Source organism: Sander vitreus, chromosome 18, assembly GCF_031162955.1.
Source record: "Sander vitreus isolate 19-12246 chromosome 18, sanVit1, whole genome shotgun sequence".
NCBI classification, from domain to species: Eukaryota; Metazoa; Chordata; class Actinopteri; order Perciformes; family Percidae; genus Sander; species Sander vitreus.
In genome coordinates, this window is record NC_135872.1 from 7,866,696 (window position 1) to 7,891,184 (window position 24,489).

Below are 24,489 nucleotides of genomic sequence, written 5' to 3' on the forward strand. Positions count from 1 at the left end.
AGCAGCAGAGATATATTTACATTTTGTGGATTAGTATGAATACATACACCACCGGTCAAAAGTTTGGGGTCACTTAGAAATTTCCATTCCACTCCATTACAGACAGAATACCAGCTGAGATCAGTTACATTGTTTTTTTTAATCAGGGCAGCAGTTTTCAGATTACATTATGTGCTTACATAATTGCAAAAGGGATCTCGACTGTTGTAGAAAGAAGTGGCTGATCTTTAATGCAATATCTACATTGCCCATCATCAGCAACCACTCATCCAATGTTCCAAAGGCACATTCTGTTTACTAATCTGATATCATTTTAAAAGGCTAACAGAAAACATTGGTGAACCCTTTTGCAATTATGTAAGCACATAATGTAATCTAAAAACTGCTGCCCTGGTAAAAAAAAACAGTGCAACTGATCTCAGCTGGTATTCTGTCTATAATGGAGTGGAAGGGAAATTTCTAAGTGACCCCAAACTTTTGACCGGTAGTGTATATACTGTATATTCAAGTGTCATAGTGAGTGCAGGAGAGGAAATTAAGAAGCTGAAACTTCACAATACCAGACCTCATCAGCTGGATGTGTGTGATGGTGAGAATATTACACCTGCTGTTAAGTCTTATACAATGGTAGTCAAGGTGAGTGGGAGCAAGCTGAGAAGACTGCAAGCTTGTGCGTGCGTGTGTTCACAGAAACTATTTTCCTGTCTCGCAGGCCAAAGCCACAGATATTCAAGGTGCTCACTCCACAATGTTCAAACATTTGTTAGCAATTAGCCTCGGCCACAAAACTGACTTTCAACAAAACACGTGGACCGTCCCTCCCTCTCCCTCTCTTCTTTTTTTTTTTTCACCCTGTCCCTTTCCCAGTCCCTCCCTCATTTTCCAGTTTCTTTGTTCCCCTCCCATCTCTCTCTCACTTTCTTACCACCCTTCTTCTTTCTCTCCATCCCCGCTTGCTCCGTTTCCTCCCTCCCTCTCTAAAGTTGCACATGGTTTCCGTCTGAGGAGGTTTAGTTTCCTCAGGCTCTGGATGGGAGCGGTATGATGCCAGAAATCTGCAGGCAAACACACATGTTCAAAACTTTAGAGGAGCTTTGAACTATAGCACTGATAGACGAGCAAGAATATTTGAAATAATCTTGAAAGCAGACTGTTTTTTAGGTTGCAGAGGTGCATTTTTTGCCCATATGGAATACGATTTAATGTGGCTGTATCCTGGAGTGTTTGCTTGTTTTTCACAAATTTTCAAATATGTGGAAGTAAGACATTTTTGGACTTTTGGGCTTTCTTTGGAAAACTGGAAAACGTTTTACGAATGAGTTTGCTGGCAACATTGCAGACTACCTTTTGTTGTTGTTCCTGGACACTTGCTTTGTGAAAGAGAAAAGTACAGAGGACTGCAATATCACCACTATCAAGTTGAGCATCAGCAAACTAGACCAACAGTTGTTTGTAAAGGATTCTTGAGCAAGGAACCATGAAAGGTAGAGTATTTTTTACTATTTACTTCTGATTTATTGTGTTCATTCTGAGCACTTACAAATCCCATCTTCCTACTCTAGTCGTGCAAAAAAACATTTCTTACCAATACCTGGTGCATTTGCCAAAAATACGAAAAAAATGTGGACAGGAACAGCATCTGTCATTGTGGCATGCAGGCAGGCACCTGCGCAGAGCACTAGCAACCACATCTGCTGTGAATCTTGGCAGTATGGATCCTGAGAAAGTGTCGGTTTGTTGTTCTTGGATGTGAGACTTTGATCAGTCAGCTTTAAATCTCTATGTGTGTGTGCGTACACACACATAGAACACACACACACACACACACACACACACACACACACACACACACACACACACACACACACCACAGTCCCGTTTCATAAAACATATTTGTTCTCTAGCCCTGCCAATCTGCCGCAGATTGACTTAATATCCCCCTTTTAAAGAGGGTGAGTGAAAGCATAACATCTGAATTCAAGCTTTTTCACAACATTGCATGAAAGGAGAGCTGCCACCGGCTTTGAAGAGGGCCGGGGCTCGTACATGGTTCCCAGACATACAGTATGAGAAGTGAAAGGCTGGCAGAGATGGGTGGATACAGTGGGAAAATCGGGAAAACAGAGAGGTAGCAGGAATTAATCCCACATGTGGGGTAGCAGCTTGAAAAGATGTCAAGAAGTGTTGCCATATTCATTACCAACAGTCATTGGCATGGATCTACTCCTGTATTTATTGTTGTTAACTGAATTCTAACAGTATTATTTCCCCTTTTTAAACTTGGTGTGTCGTTCCTTGGATCTTGTTGTTATGGTGTTTCAGTTGAGTGCCATTTTAATTGACCCTTCACTAAACCCAAACAGCAATTATCCAATCATATAGCAACTGTAACTAGACTCCAGCAACCTCATCATAAACCTCTAAATCATAGTTATCTGAGATAGCATTACTCATGATCATTTAGTCATCATCCTAACAGCCATATTTCTCTTGTAACGTCAAATGTGAAAACTGTTAAAAACAAATGTTAGAATGAATCGACAATCTGGTCTTACATTTTTCCTTATTATACTAGAACAAATTGGCTCTACACAGCAATACAAGAACAATGCTGTTTCTTTAGTTGGCGTTAGCTTCAGCATAGGGTAACTACTGTGGCAATAAATTGCTTTCTGATTCTTACATGTCGTCTACATAGATCATCAAGTGGTAAAGATGCTTACTTTTGCCCAGGAGGTCGCATCAGCTATTGCCTTTTAGCACAATATCATGTATGTGGCCATCAAGTTTATATTTAAGACTTTTACAAGTCAGCTGGAAACATTTAAAAGCCAGCTGAAGTGTTTTGACTAGTCTCGCTTTGCCAGACCTTCCTCCACACACTGCGGAGGAGGGTCTGGCTAGTCCACACAGCATTCCAGGATGGGAGAAAAACATGCTGTGGTTTATTGCCATTTCTCTAAACCAATCACAATCGTCATGGGCAGAGCTGAGCTCCGCACTGAGCCACTGCGAAATAGCCTCGGGAAGGAACTTGTTAAGGTGGAACGTGTAATTCAAAAGTTGTTATAGTCGTGCGAGAGAAAACTCGGACAGATAGTCTAGCTAGCTGTCTCAATTTACCCGCAGAGATCTGAGGAGCAGTTAACCATAGTCCTCATGAGTCGATCGGAGTTTAAAATTCCAACACAAAGAAAGCTGAAAGAAACGGACATCGGCGAAAAGACATGCATCCGGTGGAATTTCCTGCGGCACCGGAACAATCCCAGAAATGGAACGTCGTGGATATAGACTCGTTTGACCAACTCGATAAGCTAGCTTACTAAACTAGCTAGCTACAGCCAATAAAGTCTGCTAGCAACACTTGTCAATTCTGCCGGCAAACTTGATGGTTGAAATGACTTCCTCTGCCGGAAATTAAGGACTTATTTTTTTACATAGTTTCTTCTTTTACTTAGCTTTTACAAAATAATTTAGTTGTAAGTGTTTTATTTTCATCTGTGGTAGAAAGTTGCAAAAACATGTATTTAGGTGCAGGTTAATACTCTAGTTATCAGCATTTAATAATTTAGTTGCTCAATAATGTTTTTTTTTAATTTGTTTATATGATGTGGGTTCTTGGGGTTTTAGTGCCGTTTTTCAGACTTTGAAGAGTGTGTAGGATTTTACTTATTTTACATGAGCAATTACAGGAAATCACGGAAAGCTTATTAGTAAAAAAAAAAGAAAGAAAAGGAAATCAAATCAAACTAAAATTCAAGTTGACACATTGTTTCTCTTCAATTGTGGCTCCTGTCGAGTCTCGAGGAGAGAAGCTGCCTTGACCTACGAGTCGAGGCTACGGCAAATTAACTCCGAAGAACATATACAGTACTCTCCTCAGCCAAACAGTACAGGAGGTCTGTTGATGTGGTTTCCAGTCTTGCTGAGAGCGGGTCCAGCCCTGCCCGACCAGAACTAAACATGCTGCCTCATACATTCCTAACAGGGCTGGAGAGGAGGGGGGGGAGTGAGAGGAGGTGAGGCAGGTGTATGGCTGGCAAAGGAGAAGGAAAGAGTGAGAAGCGAATGGGAGGTACAGTACACAAAGAGACAGAGTTTCTTGTTTTCAATTCCACTTTTGCTGTGGCAGCGTTATAAATTTACAATCAAATTGAAAGGAGAACAATGAGAATGTCATATTGACTTGTTCTCTCTGTATGCAGTGTGCACTTTTTCATTTATTTATTTATTTGTGCTCGCTTGGATTCATTTTCTGAAATGTTTCTGCTGGACTTTTTCCTGTTGTTACACCAACTCCAGCAGCATACACATAACAATATTGAGTGTGTAGCAACTCAATACTTAATTAAGAAGGTAGTGGTGTTATTAGCTTGGTTAGTGATAGCTGTTTATTTTTACTAGTTTTTCTTTACTTTTACATAACTTTTATACCGATAAAGCAAAAGGTAAGTGGAAACTCCTGTCCACGTATAGTTCTGTGTACTTTTGGTTTTCAGAAATTTCTCTGCTTTTAACTTTGTGTCAACAGTGTTCCTGTTTCAACATAGCAACACCCCCGCGCACAAACCCATTATTGGGTTGGTAGTAGTTATTCATAAATCCAACTGTGTGTAAAGTCCTTTCAAAGTTCTTCCTAACTAGTAGCTAGTTTCAAAGTAGTGATTAACTGGATCAGGTTGCTTCATGAAAACTTAAAAATCAAATACAATCAACTATGTAAACAGGAAGTTAGAGTAGCACCCATCATTTGAGCTGACAATTTGTTGAACATATAGGTATTACTGTTTTAAAATACAGTATATGTCTGCATACACAGAGAAATGTGGGTGTTTCAGAGTGAGCTGTATTCACGCAGTTTAGATTGAGTAATCATAACTTAACCAACGTTATTTGGTCATTTAGTCTGACCGGGCAAGTAAAAAATAGTTTGAGGCCTGCAAATAAAGCATTAGAGAATATTGTACACGCCCTTTGTCCTCGAAGCCCTGTAAACCTAACCAGGCTTGTCTTTGTGCCTCAGCCTGGCGGTCCAAGATGGTTTTGGCCCTGAGAAAACATGATAAGTTTATGGGGTCGTGAAAATCTCCCGTTTCACTGCCGAACCACAGAAAAAGAACAATTTCTTCTAATAGCTTGTCCAAGTCTTCAGCTTTTCAATCTGCAGCAACACATACCAGGCGTTTATAGTTTAGCGAGGAGACCACACATTCCATTCAGAGGGCACCTTAATGGCTTGGATGTCAACAGAGGTTTGGAAAGGGACTCATTTGGCTTTATAAGTTGTGGTCCAGACCTCCACTCTGATCTGGAGCAGGGCCCATCTTGTGACTCCTGGTTTCACTGAAAGCTGGGATTTGCTGAGGTTCTTGAGGGGAATTTTCTGGTCAAAAGAACTTAAATGAATTAATGACTGGAACATGGAACTGCATGACATGTTTGATATATGCATCTTTATATGGAGAGGGCATCTCTTTTTGCACGTTAAATCGCATCTTGGGAGTGATATGGTGAGGTAAAGGACATTCAGGGCATGCTACTCACCAAGGATAACATTTTGCACAATCCCCTGGCGAAAGTAAAGTCCAGAGGGGAATAAAGGGAGGGACAGGCTGGGGAGGGGGTTTGGAAAGTCCAAACAAACCCTGAGAGGAACCACCACAGAGGAACCACAGACATGAAGTGGTGCTGATGGTTAGCTGACTCAACTACAGGCCTGGCGCTGCGCTCACAAACACAAAGGTCCGATGGCAAAAGACAATGGAGGGAGAAGGGCTGAGTGACTCCATATGGGTGAAGAACAACATCCTGATACTTGAATTTTTGGTTTTCTTTGTACTTTATGAAGTTTCTAGCCTTGCCTTCGCTTCCTCCTAACCCTGTGGATAATTCTGTAATTGATACCCACATTCACCTGTACATGTATCCATATGGAACTGATTAGAAACAATCAGAAATGTTTAGAAAAGCTCTGTAAACTAACCTGTAACATGTCCGTCTCATATCCTGTGTGTGCTGTTTTATGCTGCTTGCCTTGATATTTTCATAGGTGTGGTGGCTGGTCCACTGTATCTGAACCAGCAATATGCAGTACAGTATACTGACTGAAACAACAAAAAGCTCCTACCTAAATGGTTAAGAATATAATGTTGCTTTGAAAGCAGTTTTTTTAGAGATCATGTATTCCTATTTTCTTTCTTTTTTTTCTGAGGTTTGCTCAAACTCTCTTAACGGCACATACATTGCTACATTGTTCTACTTTGTGATGGTGATTTGACTATATGCCTGACAAAGATCCCAGTTAGATCGAAACGTTGCTCTTTTAACTTTAAAAAGCTAGGAGCTATCAGTACAGTGTGAAGATCTTTTATCTGATTTTTTTGCCAACAGTTTGGGGAATGCGAACAATCACATATGGGTGTAATGTTAGGGTGTCGACATACTTATGGTCGTGGAGTGTAGTTCTTATTTCACCAAATACTATGTATAATGGTACTGTAGTATTTCTGTGGCTAGCAGCAGTGTTATTTTCAGTTCAGGGACCTTGACCAGTGCAGAGTGGTGAGCTGCTTTTAAGGTTAATTACAAAACCAAGTTTCAGACGGAAACCATGTGCAACCAAGTAACCATGTCAAAACAGCACTTAATAGCTTTGTGATATTATTAGTATTCTTGGTAGAATTGGGGAATGTGGACATTTTCCTGATCTTGGTGTACTGTTATTTATTTAGCCACTGTTCAGTACTACATCCTTCGGAGAAAAAAACTCTTGAAAACACATTTTTCAAGCCACTCTACACATCCTTACTGAATATGTACTGCTTGTCACAGAACAAGTGCACACTTGCTGCAGTGTATTCAAGCTGCAAACATTTCCATCCTCAGTCTGCCTCACTGTCTGGTCTTTTCTGCAGAACACTGCTGCAAATAATCCAAACATTTCATATTATAATTTATGTTGCATTACAGGTTTCTAATGTAGAATGTATTTCTCAACAACAAAGTTTTTCTATTGTCAAATGTTAGAATATGTTTTATTGTCTATTACATTCTTTTCAAGTTTCTTTATACTGCAGAATTTGGTCCCAAAAGATATTCAGAATTGCTGTTGTTGTTTGTAAGTAGTGCATCCCAGTAGTTCCTACTACTACTAATACTACTACTACTACTACTACTACTACTACTAATACAAAGGTCCCCTAACATTAATAAAGTAATAAAATGTTTAACCCGAACCATGATTTTAATCTAAACTTTACCAAACCTTAACCATAGTCTTCTCAAATCAACAGCACAAACAAATAACATCATCCTGGCAAAAAAGGGGATCAAATCAGAAAACACTTCTCTATATCTTTCCAGAGGGCATCGACTAACATAGGTTGGTGTATTTGTGACTTATTGCATATGTCTTCTGCTACTTTTCAGAATGCCCCTTTATATTTCAATAATTTTTAGAGCCCCAAAGTGGTAAAATTATCCAGTAATCCACAGGAATAAAGGCAAAGATTAAAAGAAAAAAACTGTCCCTTGATGGAGATTGTTTAGCAGAAAAGAACACACAAATCCAAACCAGTTGGACCTTGTTGATGGTGGTTTTGAATGGTCTGATCCCACTCAGGAAAGTAAAGTGTGTTATCTGTTAAACACGTCATGAAGGACAGATGCTCCGTGTTTGTGCTTTGCTGCACCAAATTTCTGACCAGTGAGGTTGTTGATGAAGTACAACCCACTTGAAACTTTGAAACATAATCAAATTGAAGTGTGAACTTGACAAAGAAAGAGTATGTCCACTGATTAAGATGGAACCAAACAGTTTTTAGTAGTTCAGTGTTGCCATTGCCTGACTGTATAGGTGTGACCTGGTAAGGGCCGTTGTTCTGCTGCTGTCAGACCAGATAATTTCTGCTCTGTGAGTGTTGGACAGGTCCACTTCCTCACTAACGAGACAGACATGAGGGTTCTTTCCACAGAGAGCAGGGGGAAACATGAGGAGAGAGAAAAGGAGAAGTAGGGAGGTAAAAGAAAGGAAACATAAACGAGGAGCATGGAGATATTTGAGGGTGGATACTGATGGGGATATTTTGGAATTTCAGCTTCCAATAGCGAATAATGTGCTGACATTCAAACCTTTGAATCCAACCATTTTTATACCACAGAAGTCCAAAAATGACAGGAATTCAGTTTCCCCCCAGAAACGTATTTAAATCAGGGTGGGAAAGTCTCTGAAACAGGATTTACACCATATGGGACATGAAAACTCTCCACTGGAACCCATACTAATGATATCTGTGTTCCACAATTTAAAGTAGTTAACTTTTTTGGCCACTTGGGTTGAGCAGAACAAGCTGTAAACACATTTTCATTCACAATCATCTTATAAAGTTGATAGCAGCATATTTACATATCCAGGAGGCACGGATCAACATCAGCATTCATTTTGTCATGCTTCTGGCAAGCTGGCCAATGAAAGTCCAATATTCATGCTGCGTGTTGGTCTTCACTCTCTTTAGCTGCTAAATGTCTGCTGTTAGTTGTTGAGCAGGTAGTGTGTAGTGGGTTTATCAGAATTTGTTTCTGCTGAAACAGCTGCTGTGAACCAAAACAGTGGAGTCGAAGCCCTCCCCTTGTCCTTGTGAACTATCATGAGATGTTTTGGCAACACCAAAGCAATGACTGAGTTTTCTGAATTTTTCACTTTAAAATATTCTGCGTGGACATGCAATTCTTTCTCACTTTCTATCTTTTAACGTACTTTCTTAATTCCTGTCTTTTAGGTCTTTGAAGACGGCTGCCTTCACCTCTCCTACTTTCCTCTCTCCTCCAGCCTCAGTGTTTTGTGACTCAGACTCAGTTTGTATACTTATCTAAACTTTACTAACATTTTTTTTTTTTCTTAGAAGATTACATCATGGGCGTTATCCTTTCTTTTTCTTTGTTTGGTTGAAGCATATTTCTCAAATAACATCCCTGTTTGTGTCACCACCTATCCCATAATGCTACAGTACGTGCAGACTGTAATTTGCTTCTCACAGACACTGAATGAAGGTAAACTTTGATTGCGAATATACAGTTTAAGGTAAAACATTTGCACTAAAACATTCGTGTAGAAGTGTGGAATACATGATGAATACAAATGTTTTGAAAAATCTTTATTTATGACAAATGATGTCTTTGACACTTTAGATCTTCATCAGACGTGTGCAACTGCTCCTGGTTTTATTCACTTCACAGCCATTTTTTCTCTTGTTCTCTCCCAGTGAGAGGCCAGAATTCTCTTCATTTTGAACTGATTATGTGGTTAACCACAGATATTGATCCACTGCAAACATTTTGGTTTAAAAAATGTTTTTTTTTTTTTTTTACTGGCTTGAGAAATGAAATAAACCTGAAAAATAAAATATCTTTTTACAACTGAACATGAACTGTAAACGAGTAAATCCACACTTACAGTTACACCAACTTTTCACTTACATAAAAACACACTAAAGGGAAGTCAAGGTTGCACAGTGGGAGTGACAGACAACACAAGTCACACTTTATGCCTCTGCTCATTAGCACTTTGTGTCCCTTACATTGAGTATCGCACCTTCTGACGCAGTCTCTTCTTTAAAAATCTGTGTTTTGAGCACTGCCTCTGGGGTCTGGGGTATTCAGCTTGGATTCAGAACAACTATAATGGATTCCAACCCAGCGACCCAGTTCCTTTCAAACCATCATATGCTTACTATGCTCCAATATTTAGCGATATTTTCACCAAAATTCGTAGGACATTATAAAGGCTGCTGTACTACCAGTGTAAATATTATTGGATGTTATCAGTGAGCTGATGAATGAGCAGGTGATACCAACCATGGCGTCAGTTCTCTGCCTGAGCTAACGTGAAGCTCATTAATATACAACAAGGAGAAATCTTGAAACCTTTCAGAGCCATCTTAAAGCTTACAGTTGGTGATTATTTAATGAGTTTGGTGGAATATTCCTTTTAGATTACATCACATCTGTCTAGACTCAGTCAACACATTTTCCACATTTACACGATCAGAAACGCCATTGCAAAGTAATTTAGCTGTGCACATTTTCAGGAACAGGTCGGCAGTAACGTGCAACCACATAGTTTACATTATACAGCGATGTTTCCGCAGTCTAACACTGTTTGCTTTAAGGCCTGCTCCTTTGGCAGTATCAACACGGCACCATTGCAGTGTCCAACTGTCTCTCTTCAGCTTGTCAGCAACCTGCCAAACCTCTTTTTTCCTGTCTATGAGTGTATATGAATGTTACCCAGCTCTATTCCTTCTGGAACAGCCTCCCCTGCAGCTAGCAAGTGTTTTTGCTTCCTTAACATAAAGGGCCCTATTTTAACGATCTAAGCACAAGCGTTTGTACCCTTTTAAAAGCCAGGCGCATTTGTACCTTGGCACATTGCTATTATGATGGCGGATTTGCTAAGCAGGAAGGAGAGATTTTCAGGAGAAGAAACTGATCTGCTCGTGCGTGAAGTGAAAGCGCCAGTAACCATAATAACATAACAATAATACTATTTCACATTGTAATATTTTATTTTGAATCTTTTGCATGTTTGTATGCTGCTGCACGTCCCAGTGTGTGTAACAAGTATAGTGTGCGTACGCATTTTACTAATGTGCTGTTAAAATAACAATGAAATGCTGCGTTATTGACTTTAGACCAGGTTTTTGTTGGTCAATGTCGCGATCATTTTCCGCTGCCTCAAGATAGCAATACGCCAAGAATGCACCTGAACACACCTCCCTGTAAGACCAGCACGCCCATGGGCGCACAGATGGGCGCAGGTGCGTTTGCTATTTAAACGACGTGGTATGGGAAATTGACAACTGCGTCGGTCTTAAACCAGCAAAGACACTTGCAACGGGTATTGCGCTGTGCTGAGCCAGGTGCAAGATAGGGCCCAAAGTGCCTAAAGTGTGTGGGTTGGGTACCAGTTTGGATGGTGTGCAGTTAATGACATGTTGCATAAAGTCCATTACTGTTACATACAGTTATGAAAACATGACGTTGAATGTATCCTTGTAGGCCTTGTGTGGTTTATTAGGCTCTCTGGTTACATTCTGTGGACGTCATGCTTCTTATTTCAGTCCTTTCGAGCAAAGAGTGTGTGATGACAACCTCCTCAGACACACAATACTCCTACCAGAATCAGCACACAAAACCAACAACTGTTCTCATACTTTCCACCACTGTGGGACTGATTCCTCCTGAGTGAGCAGAGAAAACATTTGAGCAGAACAAAAACCTTCCCTTTTTATTGTGCTGAGATAGCAGCTTCATGCTGAATATGCTCAGTAAAATGCAGAGACTTCAGGGGGAGGCTGTGGGGGATTGTGAGGTTTGTATGATTAATGACAGGAGTAATACATCTTGTTAGTGGCTCCAGCAGAATTGGTTTCAGTCAGTTAAATGCCTTTATTTTTTCTCTGTTTCTTTCTTATTTGGCAGACAACTATGGAGGATACGAGAACCAGCTTTTCAAAGGTAATGATCACGGTTCTATTGTCTAAGAAACATAAATGTCAACTTTCTGTTGGAGATGGTATGTCCCTTTGGGGTGGACTTTGGGCTTTTTCACTTTGTAAACATATATCGTGCACAAAAAGATATATAACAATAAAGGAAAGGGGAAAAGCCAAAAAGCATAATATGAGCACTTTAAAATAATTTTGGGACATTTTTTTGCATGCTTTACGAGAACTGTGCTGCTGAGTGAATAATGTGACTAGTACTACTACTACTGGTATTTACAAAAAAATATTAAAGCTTTTATATTCCATGAATATTTGGTCATTAGTAGAACATCATTGTGTTTTCATATTATCATGTATGTTTTTTTTCCTTGTTTTTCAGAGGAGGATTTCACTGGAGAGGAGGAAATGCCTTCATTTAGAGGTGAGGGACACACACACACACACACACACACACACACACACACACACACACACACACACACACACACACACACACACACACACACACACACTATCAAACTACAACTAAATAAACAAATGTAAATAATGTAATCTGCGTTATGTTTTTTTCCACCAATGACATACTGTGTACACATAAGCCATGTGTGTGCATTATTTGTGTATAAATGCCTGAGTGTGACTGCGATGACAACACTCATTTCATTTCATTTCAGAAGGAAATAATGACTCAACTACATTTATTGATTAAATAGCTATAGTTACAATTTCTCAGATTTTTCTAACAAAACATCTGATAAAATATGTTGCATCGTTAGAGATTAAAGTACTACTAAAGCTGTTAAAATGAGCTCCACTGCAGCCATACATCATTAAAATGCTGATATCAGTAAAAATGATCAGATATACATTATTGTATAACAATTAGCAACTATTTTAATAATAGATTAATAATGTTTAAGGAACAAATGCATTTTCTCAGTATTCTATGATAGTAAACTAAATAACTTGGTTTTGAGCTGTTTGGGCCATTCTTCTATAATGACTACTATACTTTTACGTCTGATACTTAAGCACATGTATTGTTGTTACATTGTAATACATTTATATTGTATCATCAGCAAAAACTGATATTATAACTCATATTTCAACAAAGTTGAATAATCACATCAAGTCAAATGTAGGCGCACATACTTATCAGATTCTGATCATTTTAATTTCTGTGTATATTTAATTCTTGTTCTTCCAGGTCGTAGCAGAGGTGGCTGTATGAGGTGCCAGCAGAGCCACTCTCTCCAGCTGGCTGTCAAAGTCCTCTATGGATTTGTTGCATTCCTCATCATTACTGTGGCAGTGCTGGCTTCCCTTGGTGAGGTTTTATTTTTTATTTTTTAACAATCAGGTTAAAATCAATGAATCCTGTGAAGTAAAAGTCTCTAAGCCAAAAATCCCCCAGATGTTATCTCCCTGACTCCCCCACAGATACATTAATCTCTGCAAAAGGTTGGATGCAGTCAACAGCCATGTGTCTAATTAGATTTTTCCACCAATTAATGCTGACACTCTCCATTGAGAAGTAGGCTTGTCATGGGAAAAGATCATACTTTTCCATGAATGTGTGGGTCTTAATAAAACACAGCCCATTTGTGATAACTCCCATAGATCAAATGAATGTGGTCCTGGGCCCCGCGTGCCATGTTTTACCTGACAGCTGCTCAGCACCAACAGATGCTTTTCACATTAACATCACATTTTATTGGGTTTGAAAGCCATAAATCTTTATCTTTTACTACCGGTCGGGGATCTAAAGAGTAGAGCGAGAGTGGGGCTTGGTGAGAGTGATGTAAAATCCCACAACTTAAATAAAAATAAATAGCTCACTAAAGAAAAAAGAAAGAAAGAACAGGACTACTGGTGACACCCATCCCCCAAATATAGCTCCATATATTACTCTGGTGAATGTGTATTTGGATGTCAAAGACTGAGAGAAAGAAAATTTGTGTATATCTATACTGCACATAAATACATTTAAACCATTTTTTTGTTAGTTATACTACCAATAATATCGAGTACATCCATATTGAGGGTAGAAGAGTTTAAGTAACACCAGCTGTTAGATGCTAGCAGGTAAACGTTTAACATTATAATTATATGACATGTTTCGCTGTCAAGTGAAATGTCTGCACAAAAATGGAGTGTCATCCTGAATTTCAATGGAGCATTTCAGCGTTCTGTGGACAAGATCAATATTCTGGGGAAACATAATTATCATTTTGTAAATGTCAACATTTTTATATAGTATATTGAGCATCAGCAAAGACAATTGAATCAACATTTACACAATAATAATGCCAACACACATATAACATGCACAGCACCTATACAGAATCACTGCTTTACAAACAGAAACAGAACTCACATTATGTTTGTGTCAACTTCCAGCGCAGCTGTACAACACCAAAGCCCTGGAAACCTAAGTATAAACAGAAAAGATATTTCACTTGGCTGCAACTCCCAACTGTGCATGAGCACAAGGAAAAACAGAAACAAATAACCTTTGATTTTATGTTCCCTCCTGAACATCTGTTTTATAAAAAAAAACATTCTTCAGCAAAAATATGTTAAGTAACAAACTAACACATGTTTTGGTCCCTTGCTTCATGGAAAAAATGAAGAGTTTGGAGTAAATATGCTTTTTGCCAAGTCATAACATCCAAAGCATTAAAAAACAAATACTGCTGGTAATGCATGTGTAGAAATCTGTGGTGGATGATTTACACACAAACTATAAGAATACTGCTTAAGCATTGTTGCACAGAGTTTACCAAAAGCCCCGAGTTCAGCATCATTTAGCTGTCACAACAGCTAATACAGTAGAGCAAGTGGTATGTGCATGCATGTGGAAGCATTTATATATGCAAACACTGTGAAACAGACCTGCATTAATCCCCTGAGTCAGGGCTTAGGATGTGTGGAAGAACAAAATACACATAATACAAACTTGCACTCTCACAAATGTACACTACACACACAGAACCTCACGCTCACTAAATTGTTGTTGCTCTCTTGGGAAATATGTTGGGAGAGCATGACGTGGCCAGCTGGCTAAACCATCATTCATCAGTGTTTTGGTTACATTTGTTAGCCAATGAAAATTTCACGTGTTTTGTTGTCAGGGCTTAAATTACAACTTCCTGTTTTTACTCCTTAAAATACTTCCTATGTCCTGTTAACACCAATGTACTGCTGATGTTAATCATTTTTGTATCCACTCCACAGCGTTCAGGAACCACCCTCCATGGTTATTTGCATGGTTACTTGCATGTTTAATTCAATTAACTTGCACTGACTTTCACAAGACCATGTTTCTTCACTGAAATGTAATTCCTGAACTCAGGAATGATAGTATGACATTTTATAACCCTTAAACCTTTTTTTTTTCTTAACTTAATCAATGTTGCTGTGCCTCCAGTGTTCAGGAAGGTTGACAACCTGTCTGAGGAGGAGTCTGTCTACCACAACACGATAACCCGGGTTCAGCAAAGAATAGAAGGTGAAGTAGCTACAATTACTTACAAATGGTCTTTTTTTTCTTTTTTTTTGCATTTTAGGCCTTTATTTGTATAGGACAGCTTAGACTTGAAAGGGGAGAGAGAGGGGGAATGACATGCAGCAAAGGGCCGCAGATCGGAGTCGAGCACGCGGCCGCTGCGTTGACGAGTAAACCTCTATATATGGGCGCCTGCTCTACCAGGTGAGCTAACCAGGCACCCGCAAATGGTCATTTTTTTAAATCAGGGAGACCACATAGACCCACGTTATGGGAAAACAATAGCAATGGAAAGACTCTTATGCAGAAGTAGTTCAGAAGTTTCCTAAATCGATTAATTTACAGCACTAAAAGGGCCTGCAATTACTGTTTTCTGGCACTATAAAAATGTATTTATTTGTGTAGATATTTGAGATTGTCCATTGTTGAGAGGTTCATTCATGACCTCGACAAAACCATCTTACCACAGGTTCCTTTTAGTAGCTACTATGGATCTTTTTACTACTACTACTACTACTACTACTACTACTACTACTCTAGTGTAAGCTACTCTTTCAATTGTCATTGAAACATAGATATTGAAGTTTCCATTTTAAGATGCGATAAGATAGACTTTATTGAATTCCCTTGTTACAGTAGCTCAAAAAATTAAATAAAATGTACACATATCAGAATAAGATAAATACACATGCAATAGGCATAGGAAAAATATACAAAAAATATTATAAGAAATAGAAAAAATAGAATAAGAGTAATAATACTAATAGTAATATGTAGGACTATAAACACCCTTATTATATACAGGCTGGTAAAAAATATATACAGATGAGATTAAGGTGCAGATGAATAGAAAGGGCATATTGCACAGTAGGAGGTGACACAGAGTAATGAAAAAATAAATATGCATAGTTCAGAATATTGTGAAGTGATGGCTCATGTTGCAAAAAACAGCTAGCAGTGCTACATTATAATGTTGTATTAAGGAGTCGGACTGCTGCTGGAATGAAGGCCCTGCGGTTGCACTCCCTCATGCACTGAGGGTGCAGCAGTCTGCTGCTGAAGGAGCTGCTCAGGGAACTCACATTTTCGTGCCGGGGGTGAGAGGTGTTGCCTATGATTGATGCCAGCTTGGCTAACATCATGCTGGAGGCATTACGTTTAGCTGAACCTTTAAGGTAAACATAGATATTGCAGGCGCCAAAACATAGATGCTAAAGCTTAGTTCAGCCTATCTCTCTCTCTGGGAAGTATGCTAAAGTGTAGCTGGCCCACCGACCTACAAAATGAGACATTCCTGAGACAAAACATTCCCTTATCATGCAGCTGTCTATAATCACTGAGTCTACAGAGAGACAAACATAATTATACATGAACAGGTTTGGTTATTAGAGACTGGCCGAATATTCTTGTCCCCTGACCTGTGACCTACGAATGACCTGATGTTGTCTAAGCTTTCCGTTAGTCTCATCATACCACAACATGGTGTTTCTGGAAATTCCACCACATATCTCACAACAATGTTCATTTAGTAGCTATTTGGTAAAGTTAAAATTACATTTGGTGACATTTAGTAACCTCCCATCTGCTGAGGAAAATCATATGAACCTGAACAGCCACTAAATGGACCTTGTGGTCTGATTGTTTTTTCAACTGCATAGACCCTGCATAAGATCATTCATGAAGTGTGAAGTAGTACAGATGATTCAGTGTGATGTCAGGGGAGCTCAAAAGATCTTTTTCTCTCTCACACATATGGTTACCAGAAGCTCGTATATGATATACATACATCTAGAACTTTCATCCATCGGCCTCACTGTCTCATCTACTCTCCTTTCCTTTCTCTGACTCCATCTCTCAGGTCTGAGCTCCACCTCTAACTGTTCAGGCTGTCTGGATGTGACTCTGTACAGCGAGGAGATCAGCAGGCTGAAGAGGGAGTTTGAAGACATCCAGAAAATGATACTGGGACAGGAGCAGGTACTTTATGGTGACAGTCGCTTGTTGTGTTCAACCAAAAGCTTAAAACCCAAAGACATTTAATTTGTTAAAGTGCTCATATTATGCTCATTTTCAGGTTCATAATTGTATTTAGAGGTTATATCAGAATAGGTTTACTTGGTTTAATTTTCAAAAACCATATTCACTATATTTTTTGTTGTACTGCACATTGCTGCAAGCTCCTCTTTTCACCCTGTGTGTTGAGCTCTCTGTTTTAGCTACAGAGTGAGGTATCACACTTCTGTTCCATCTTTGTTGGGAGTCGCACATGCACAGTACCTAGGTCAGCACTACAAGCTAGTCAGTTGCAGAGTATGAGGGCGTGCCACGCTAGCAGCTAGGCAAGCATTATAACGTGTGTTACAAAGTGAGACATGTTCGTCACGGAAGTAAAGGCTGGACTACAATAGAGCTGTTTGGAGCAGTTTGTGAACAGTGTTTTCTGTTGGAGATGGTAAGTCCCTTTGGGGTGGACTTTGGGCTTTTTCACTTTAGAAGCCTATTACATGCACAAAAAAGATATATAAAACAATAAAGGAAAGGGAAAATGCCAAAAAGCATAATATGAGCACTTTAGGTTATAAAACGAAGAAAAGTAGCAAATCCTCACATTCTTTGCTTTTTAAACTTGGATATAGCCTATGTTTACATAAAGTTTTGAACACTAAGTCTGCCTCTTTGATCCCGGTCCCCCTCCAGGTCCTCGACCAGGCCTCCCAGACCCAGACCACACTGAAGACCACCAGCAACCGGCTGACACGCGACATGCAAAACCACCTCATGTCGATCAAACTTCTCAACCAGTCGCTGGAAAGATACCTGGATCGGGTGGAAGGCTGGAAGGACGTGATCGAGGAAACTGAAGAGAAAATGAAGATGCTGGCAGAGGATCAGTACGACATCAAAGCTACAGCGCAGCAAGTCAACACGACTGTGGCACTCAGGTGAATGAAGGGATGAAGATGAAGATGAAGAGATGAGATGAGGCCAAATACTCTAAACACAGATATCGATATGTGATACATCAATTCTTCTGCTCGATTGTTTCTACAAAAATGGATACAATTTTGTTCTAGATTTTATTTTAAAATTCCATTTTAGTCACCTCTTTTTTTGTCAGCGACATTCGTTTTTTTAACTTGTCATCTTTGTCATGAAAAACAAATATGTTTCCCCACAACTGCCCTTCACAAAATTAACACTACTACTACTAGTATTCATATGTTTTTATGAACCCGATGGTATAGTAGATTATTATCACATCTGGTAGCTACATGTTCACGTGTTGTGATGACCTTTTAGTGAACTGGCCAAGTGAGAACTTAAAATCAATGGCTGACAGCAGGCAAGAAGCCATAGTCAAAGCTGCAACAGCAATTTTCTGACAAGCAAATCATTATTCATGAAGGCCAAGGACATTAAGAATAACAACTGGATTTCAAAAAGGCACGGCTGGGCCACATAATGCTAATGCTTAAACCTACTGTAGCATGTGACCAATGGAGTTTATCATCCATTGTTTTTTGAGTTGTTTTGAAATACTACTATACATATCAATGGGGTGATATGTCTTGCAACGTGCACATGATTTATTAACAAGGAAAATGTGTTTTTCCTTAATTAAGCTAGATACATTTAGTAGTGGTTTATTCAAATATCTACTCATCATTTAGTTTTGGCTACTTCCATAGTAAGTAAAAAGCTAAATAATGTGAACACTGCACCTCACATGTCTTCTTTGTTCTCCTCTGCTCTCCAGTACAATGTGGATCGATGCCCTGCAGAGGAAAGCAGATGAGGAGACTCTGGTCCTCCAGAAGTTGACCACTGACTGGCAGGACTACAGCCGAGTTCTGAGCACCATCAAATCCAACACCAGTAGCACCACTCAAACCATGCGCTTCCTCCAAAACAACATCATAGCTGATCACCAGAGAATCGCCATGGCCACTGAGATGTACTACGACCTCACCCAGCAGGTGTGTGTGTGCATTACTTTAGGAAACAGAACAGCTGTGATTGGTAGGCTTTAAATGTAAAAAAAAATCAAGTATAAATGACCAATTGAAAGGTTTATGAAAGAGGTATTTCTATTAAAATATAAACTCAGAGCAGCAAAGTGGTTAGTATGACATGAACTATGTTGTAATGTGCTGTTGTTGTAGGCTTCAAGTTTATGCCCCTCAAAGATTTTGTTACTCTGCCTTTATTAATGACCAGTGTTGGGGTAGTAAAAATGTATGGATTACACATTACTAGTTACTTTTTTAAAAAGTAATGCCTTACTTTACTAAATGTAAGAGTAGTTACACTACTAGTTACATTACTTTTGGATTACTCCATAACATCACCTGAGATGCACCATAATTTAGGGGCAGCGGTATCTCAGTCCGTAGGACTTGGCTCGGGAACCGGAGGGTCGCCGGTTCAAGTCCCTGTACGGACCAAGAATGGACTGTGGACTTGTAGCTGGAGAGGTGCCAGTTCATCCCCTGGGAACAGCTGAAGTGCCCTTGAGTAAGGCACCAAGCCCCTAATTGCTCAAGGCGCCTCACTCTGACATCTCTCCATTAGTGCATGTATAGGTCCTGTTTGTGCATGTGTGTGTGTTTTGGGCCTGTGTGTAATATGTAATATATCAACAAGAGTGTAAAAAATGTAATTTCCCCCCTGGGGATCAATAAAGTATCTAAAAAAAAAAAAAAAACTCAAGTTAAACCTCATATATCCAAATCAACACAAGATCTCTCTTTTATGTTCTTTAATACCACAAAGCTAACAACAAGTTGTGAACATCAGCCCAAAATTTGTCAAGAACAAGGCTACAGTACTGGCAGACTGGCAGTGCAGTACTGACTAGCTAAGATAGCATATGTGTGTTGTATTCTTTTGCAGGCAATTGTAGCTTTTTCACGCTAGAAATTGCTTGGTTTAATCCAGTGGGCAGTCATGCCTAAAAAGCTTGTATTGTGGCTAGTCCAGATGTCAGTGGTAGTTGACACCTACTATAATAAAATAATAAATAATAAAAAATAAAAATGTTCCTGTCTGATGGCGGCCATCCGCTCTTCACTACCTGTATCTTGCCCATTATGTTTCGGAAAGACGGCGATTCAACTGTCGAAACGGGCAACATTTCCCCCACGATGTATGCTGCCACCAGCCTATTCATCTCTGCTTTGTTTACCTGCTGTTGAAAATCAAGTCGGGAGTGAGGTCTGACGAGTGTTACGCAAACACGCACGTAAAAGGACGTTTGATTTGTTTTTCTCTCCTCCCATTATGCAGATGAGTTGGATGGCCAGTAACGCAGTTATCAGTATCAAATAATCTTTGTAACGCGTTACCCCGAACACTGTTAATGACCAACCTTTATATGAAAATTTATGGTTTATCAATGAGGGTCCTCGCAAGTACAAAAAAATATAACATATGTCTGTGTTTCCTCCAGGTGATGAACCTGCAGATGCACCTTGACAATGTGACGTCTTTCATGGATGAACATGAGGAGAACATGCATGACCTTCACTACCATTCCAGGTAATACTACTACTACTACACGCAAGAGGACATTGTGTTGGTGAACAGTAACCTTTGATGCCTGATCCCTACCATTACCTTCACCTTATCCTAAGTTAAATTATAGCTTTAACCCTAAAGTCAACTCTTAAGTAATGATTAACCTTGTGGGGACCAGAGATTTTGTCTCCGATGGGAGGTGAGTCCCCACATGTGACATTGTGAACAGATGTCTCCACAACACAATGAATATATAATGTGTTAATAAACACACACACACACACACACACACACACACACACACACACACACACACACACACACACACACACACTAGACATGCAGGTATAGAAAGACAGAGCATTATCATTCAGGAAAAGTAAAAACAGACACTGTTACCATCCTCAACCGTCCCTCTTTAGGTACTATGAGAACCGGACAGGTGAGCGTTTCTCTGCATTGGATGGTCGTCTGAACTCCATCTCGATGGAGATCGACACAATCTCCTCCAGCATCAACGCCACCGTGAGCCACGTCCAGAGCATGTACAAGTACATCAACATCGAGAGCTCGTCCTGCCAGAGTCGCATGGGCAGACACACTGAAGATCTACAGGTAGTAAACACAAAAGATTTCTTTCCTCTTGCTTATGTATCCATCGACAAATACACAGGTGAGAGCTGTAGTCCTGCACAGTGAGAGATTATATGTTTAAATGTTTTATAGTAAACCATATAGTACCATACTTGAAAAGTATTATTTTTTTATTTTTTAAACCTCCTATATAAGAGCCAGGGGACCTTACCATGGATAAACTTCTAATGTGTGTGAGCTCCTTAAATGTAAAGTTGTGCAGCTGGAGCTCTGATACTTCAGGACAAAATAATAAAAAGATAGCTATAGCTAGCAAGTATCTTTGATTTGTTCGTTAAAAATGCTCATGCACTTTTTCTTGATATTATTGACAGCGATGACATATCACTTAGCTTAAATGTTAGCTAAGATGATTTATAATTTTTGACATTTTTCCTTACTTTATTTTAGCAGATTTCTCTTTCCCTTTGTCATTCATCAACTCTGATGGTTCTTTGTGTTTGTGTTCCTACGCATTTTCTCATTTTGCTCCTTATCTTTATCCTCACATCCTCCTTCTCATATGTGCAGAACCTGAACAACACTGTCTTGCTACTCCTCCACTTGGCCGACACACTGAGACAGCAAAACATGTTGTTGAATGTCCGACTGGACGTGGACGTCAGGAACCTGTCCATGGTGATGGAGGAGATGAAGCTTGTGGATGTTCACCATATCCAGCTCATAAAGAACTTCACTATAGTAAAAGGTACAGTAGATGTTGCCATATATGCAATGTGCACTTTATTTTTTAACTTAACCTCACCGTCATCCTTAATAGGTGCTCCTGGAGTACCAGGCCCCAAAGGGAACCGTGGTGAGACCGGCTCAAAAGGACCCATGGGACTGACTGGGAGCAAAGGCGACCGAGGCCCTATAGGAATCCGTGGAACGGCCGGAGAGAAGGGTTCTCCTGGGCCCAAAGGAGCACCAGGTGAATCGGGCCCCAGTGGCACTAGAGGGGCAGTAGGAATCAAAGGAGCTAAAGGGTCTCTTGGCCCGCCAGGACCAGCTGGTGAGAAAGGCCAGAAAGGTGACCTTGGCCCCTCAGGTATGGAAGGCCCCCCAGGAGCCACAGGTGCTCCAGGGATCCAGGGTCAGGCAGGATTACCAGGCATCATTGGGCCTCCAGGAGCAAGGGGGAAACCAGGGCCAGTAGGGCCAGCTGGACCACCTGGAACCCCTGGACCTCCAGGTTTGCCGTACCCCCATGTCCGAATCAACACCCAGCAGTGGACCGTGACTCCTGCTGCCTAAGAGACAGTAGAAAGATGGACGAAGACGTGAACTCAGAGGTGATTTGTCCGGTACAAAAAGAATTATTGACAGATAGATGAAGGAATATCATCCATTGTGAATCATCTATTTTTATGGGATTATGCAAGACGATCGAGATTGATGCGACAAATCAAATTCAAGATGGCGCTTTGAAGGAGGTATTCCCCTGATATTATGACATGGCCACATAAAATGACCCAAGAGGAAGGTCGAGAAAATGGAAAACAGAATTGAACTGTTTTTGAAAAGTGAGAAAGAAGAAGGCCAGAAATGGACTGTGTTTGGACAGAATATGAACAATGGTGGAGAAAACTGCCACAACATGTGTCTCATTACTACTTTTGATGAGTGTTTCCTTGTAAACAAAAGTCAAAGAATACCAAAATACAACAAGTTTGATCCATATATGATGATATAGTATGAGAGTTTACCAGAATTGAAACTTAGATGATGAGATTAAAAGGAATAAAATAACACATGTATTATTGAAGTCTTGCCTAGTTGAATGTACTGGAAGCGATGAAAATATTTGAGGTTGTTGTCAAGCCACCAAAGTCTCTTGGGGAATAATAAATAGGAGAGCTGTGAACCACAGATTTGGACTAAAGTATTGGTGTTTTTCCCTCCAGACTACTCAAAGGTTTACATTCCCATGCACTACTATATGGGCACAGAAAATATATCTCTTTGTTTGTTGCATTATGTACACATTGCCACATCCCTTTCTAATGGCTGGCACTTTATTGGTTCTTAAAGTGTGAAAACTTTTACAGGCATTTCAGAGCAGGTACTCTGAAGACAATTCTTTTATCTTCTGGGCAAAGCTGTCCTTTTATGATAAGGGTTTAAATGAATGGCCTCTGAATTTGTGCTCTGATTACCTTTGCAACATTTGCTTTTGTTGTTGCTGTAAGAGTGAAGAAAGTAACTCTATCGTTGATTCCCGTTGACACGATTGTGAGACCATTTTGGGAAATGGCGCTTTTAGTTCCTTGAGAAGATGGATACCACTGTACCTTATAAAAGTGGTATTAATCTTGTTATCTAACTCATGGAAAGAAAGCAAATAAGCATATTTCACAAAATGTGAACTATTCCTTGTAAGAGGTATGAAGGCTAGGAAGGTCATGACACTCATTTACCACATAAATGAATAACAATGTTTTGTATGAAGTAATAAACTATAAAACACCAGACTATTAACACTTTTGATAGCAGAATAATGACGTATACAGTAAGAGGTTTTAGGTTTTATGATACATACATAATAACCTTTTATATTACATCAAAAACGTCTTACAAAAAGGGGAACGTACTATTTTTGTAAACCTGTGTGTTGTAATGAGATGCGACTGGCTTGCATCGAACTTCAATAAAGCTTTTTTAACACTCGTTTTTGTAAGTGTCTTACTGTACTTCCATAGCAGAATGCTATTGGTGCCCTGTAAGGGGAAAAGGAGTAGCTATTAATTCAAAACACATGTGAAACCCCTCCCATTAGCTTTTGAGGTTTGCTTCCACTGACTCGAAGATGTTCGATTGTCTAGATTTACACTGTAGCTTTACATTAACATAGGTACTTGAAAAACAGCTGATAACCTCCTTGCAGCAGGCTGCCCTGATCTCCTGCCGACTAATATTTTCACATTTCCCTCTCATTCTCGGTGCTGGAACATGACAGGCTTGTGGGATGTTAGGAACCTGATCTCCAACAAAAACTTCCTTCAAGAATCCACCCTAATCCCGTATTCCTGCAGTCCCTACAACTGCATATGAGCATGGAACATTTGCCCTAAATCATTGGCTTTTTTCACCTCAGAAACCTGAAGCAATGGCGTAATATCGCTGCTCTTTCTGATCTATGAAGCAGGAAAATATGGCTAATATAAAATACAGGATTAGATTTATAGTCTACAGGTCAGAATATTTGAATGCTTTATTCACACGTCAGACCATTTCTCTGCTTGTGGTGAGGGAGACCTCCTGCAGAAAAAATATTCCCACATGTGGAGCCATAAATCACCAGGACTGTGGCTAAACTGTTGGACA

General features: G+C 39.7%; 1 protein-coding gene across 1 annotated transcript; it reads left to right on the forward strand.

The window, feature by feature from the left end:
* Positions 1-963: 963 nt before the first annotated feature.
* On the forward strand, positions 964-23,832 carry scara3 (scavenger receptor class A, member 3). The gene is made up of 12 exons (XM_078275032.1): positions 964-1,484; positions 11,479-11,514; positions 11,884-11,925; positions 12,712-12,831; positions 14,935-15,015; positions 16,871-16,989; positions 17,710-17,954; positions 18,770-18,989; positions 20,462-20,550; positions 20,952-21,144; positions 21,694-21,871; positions 21,944-23,832. The coding sequence occupies exons 1-12, from the start codon at positions 1,478-1,480 to the stop codon at positions 22,417-22,419; spliced, it is 1,806 nt and encodes a 601-aa protein (XP_078131158.1). The 5' UTR covers positions 964-1,477; the 3' UTR covers positions 22,420-23,832.
* Positions 23,833-24,489: the final 657 nt, after the last annotated feature.

What these genes read in the sequence shown, in the direction of transcription:
- scara3 (XM_078275032.1), top strand. An exon ending in CGAGAACCAGCTTTTCAAAG is followed by an intron (nt 11,515 to 11,883) that starts GTAATGATCACG and finishes CTTGTTTTTCAG; the next exon opens with AGGAGGATTTCACTGGAGAG. An exon ending in GAACTTCACTATAGTAAAAG is followed by an intron (nt 21,872 to 21,943) that starts GTACAGTAGATG and finishes CATCCTTAATAG; the next exon opens with GTGCTCCTGGAGTACCAGGC.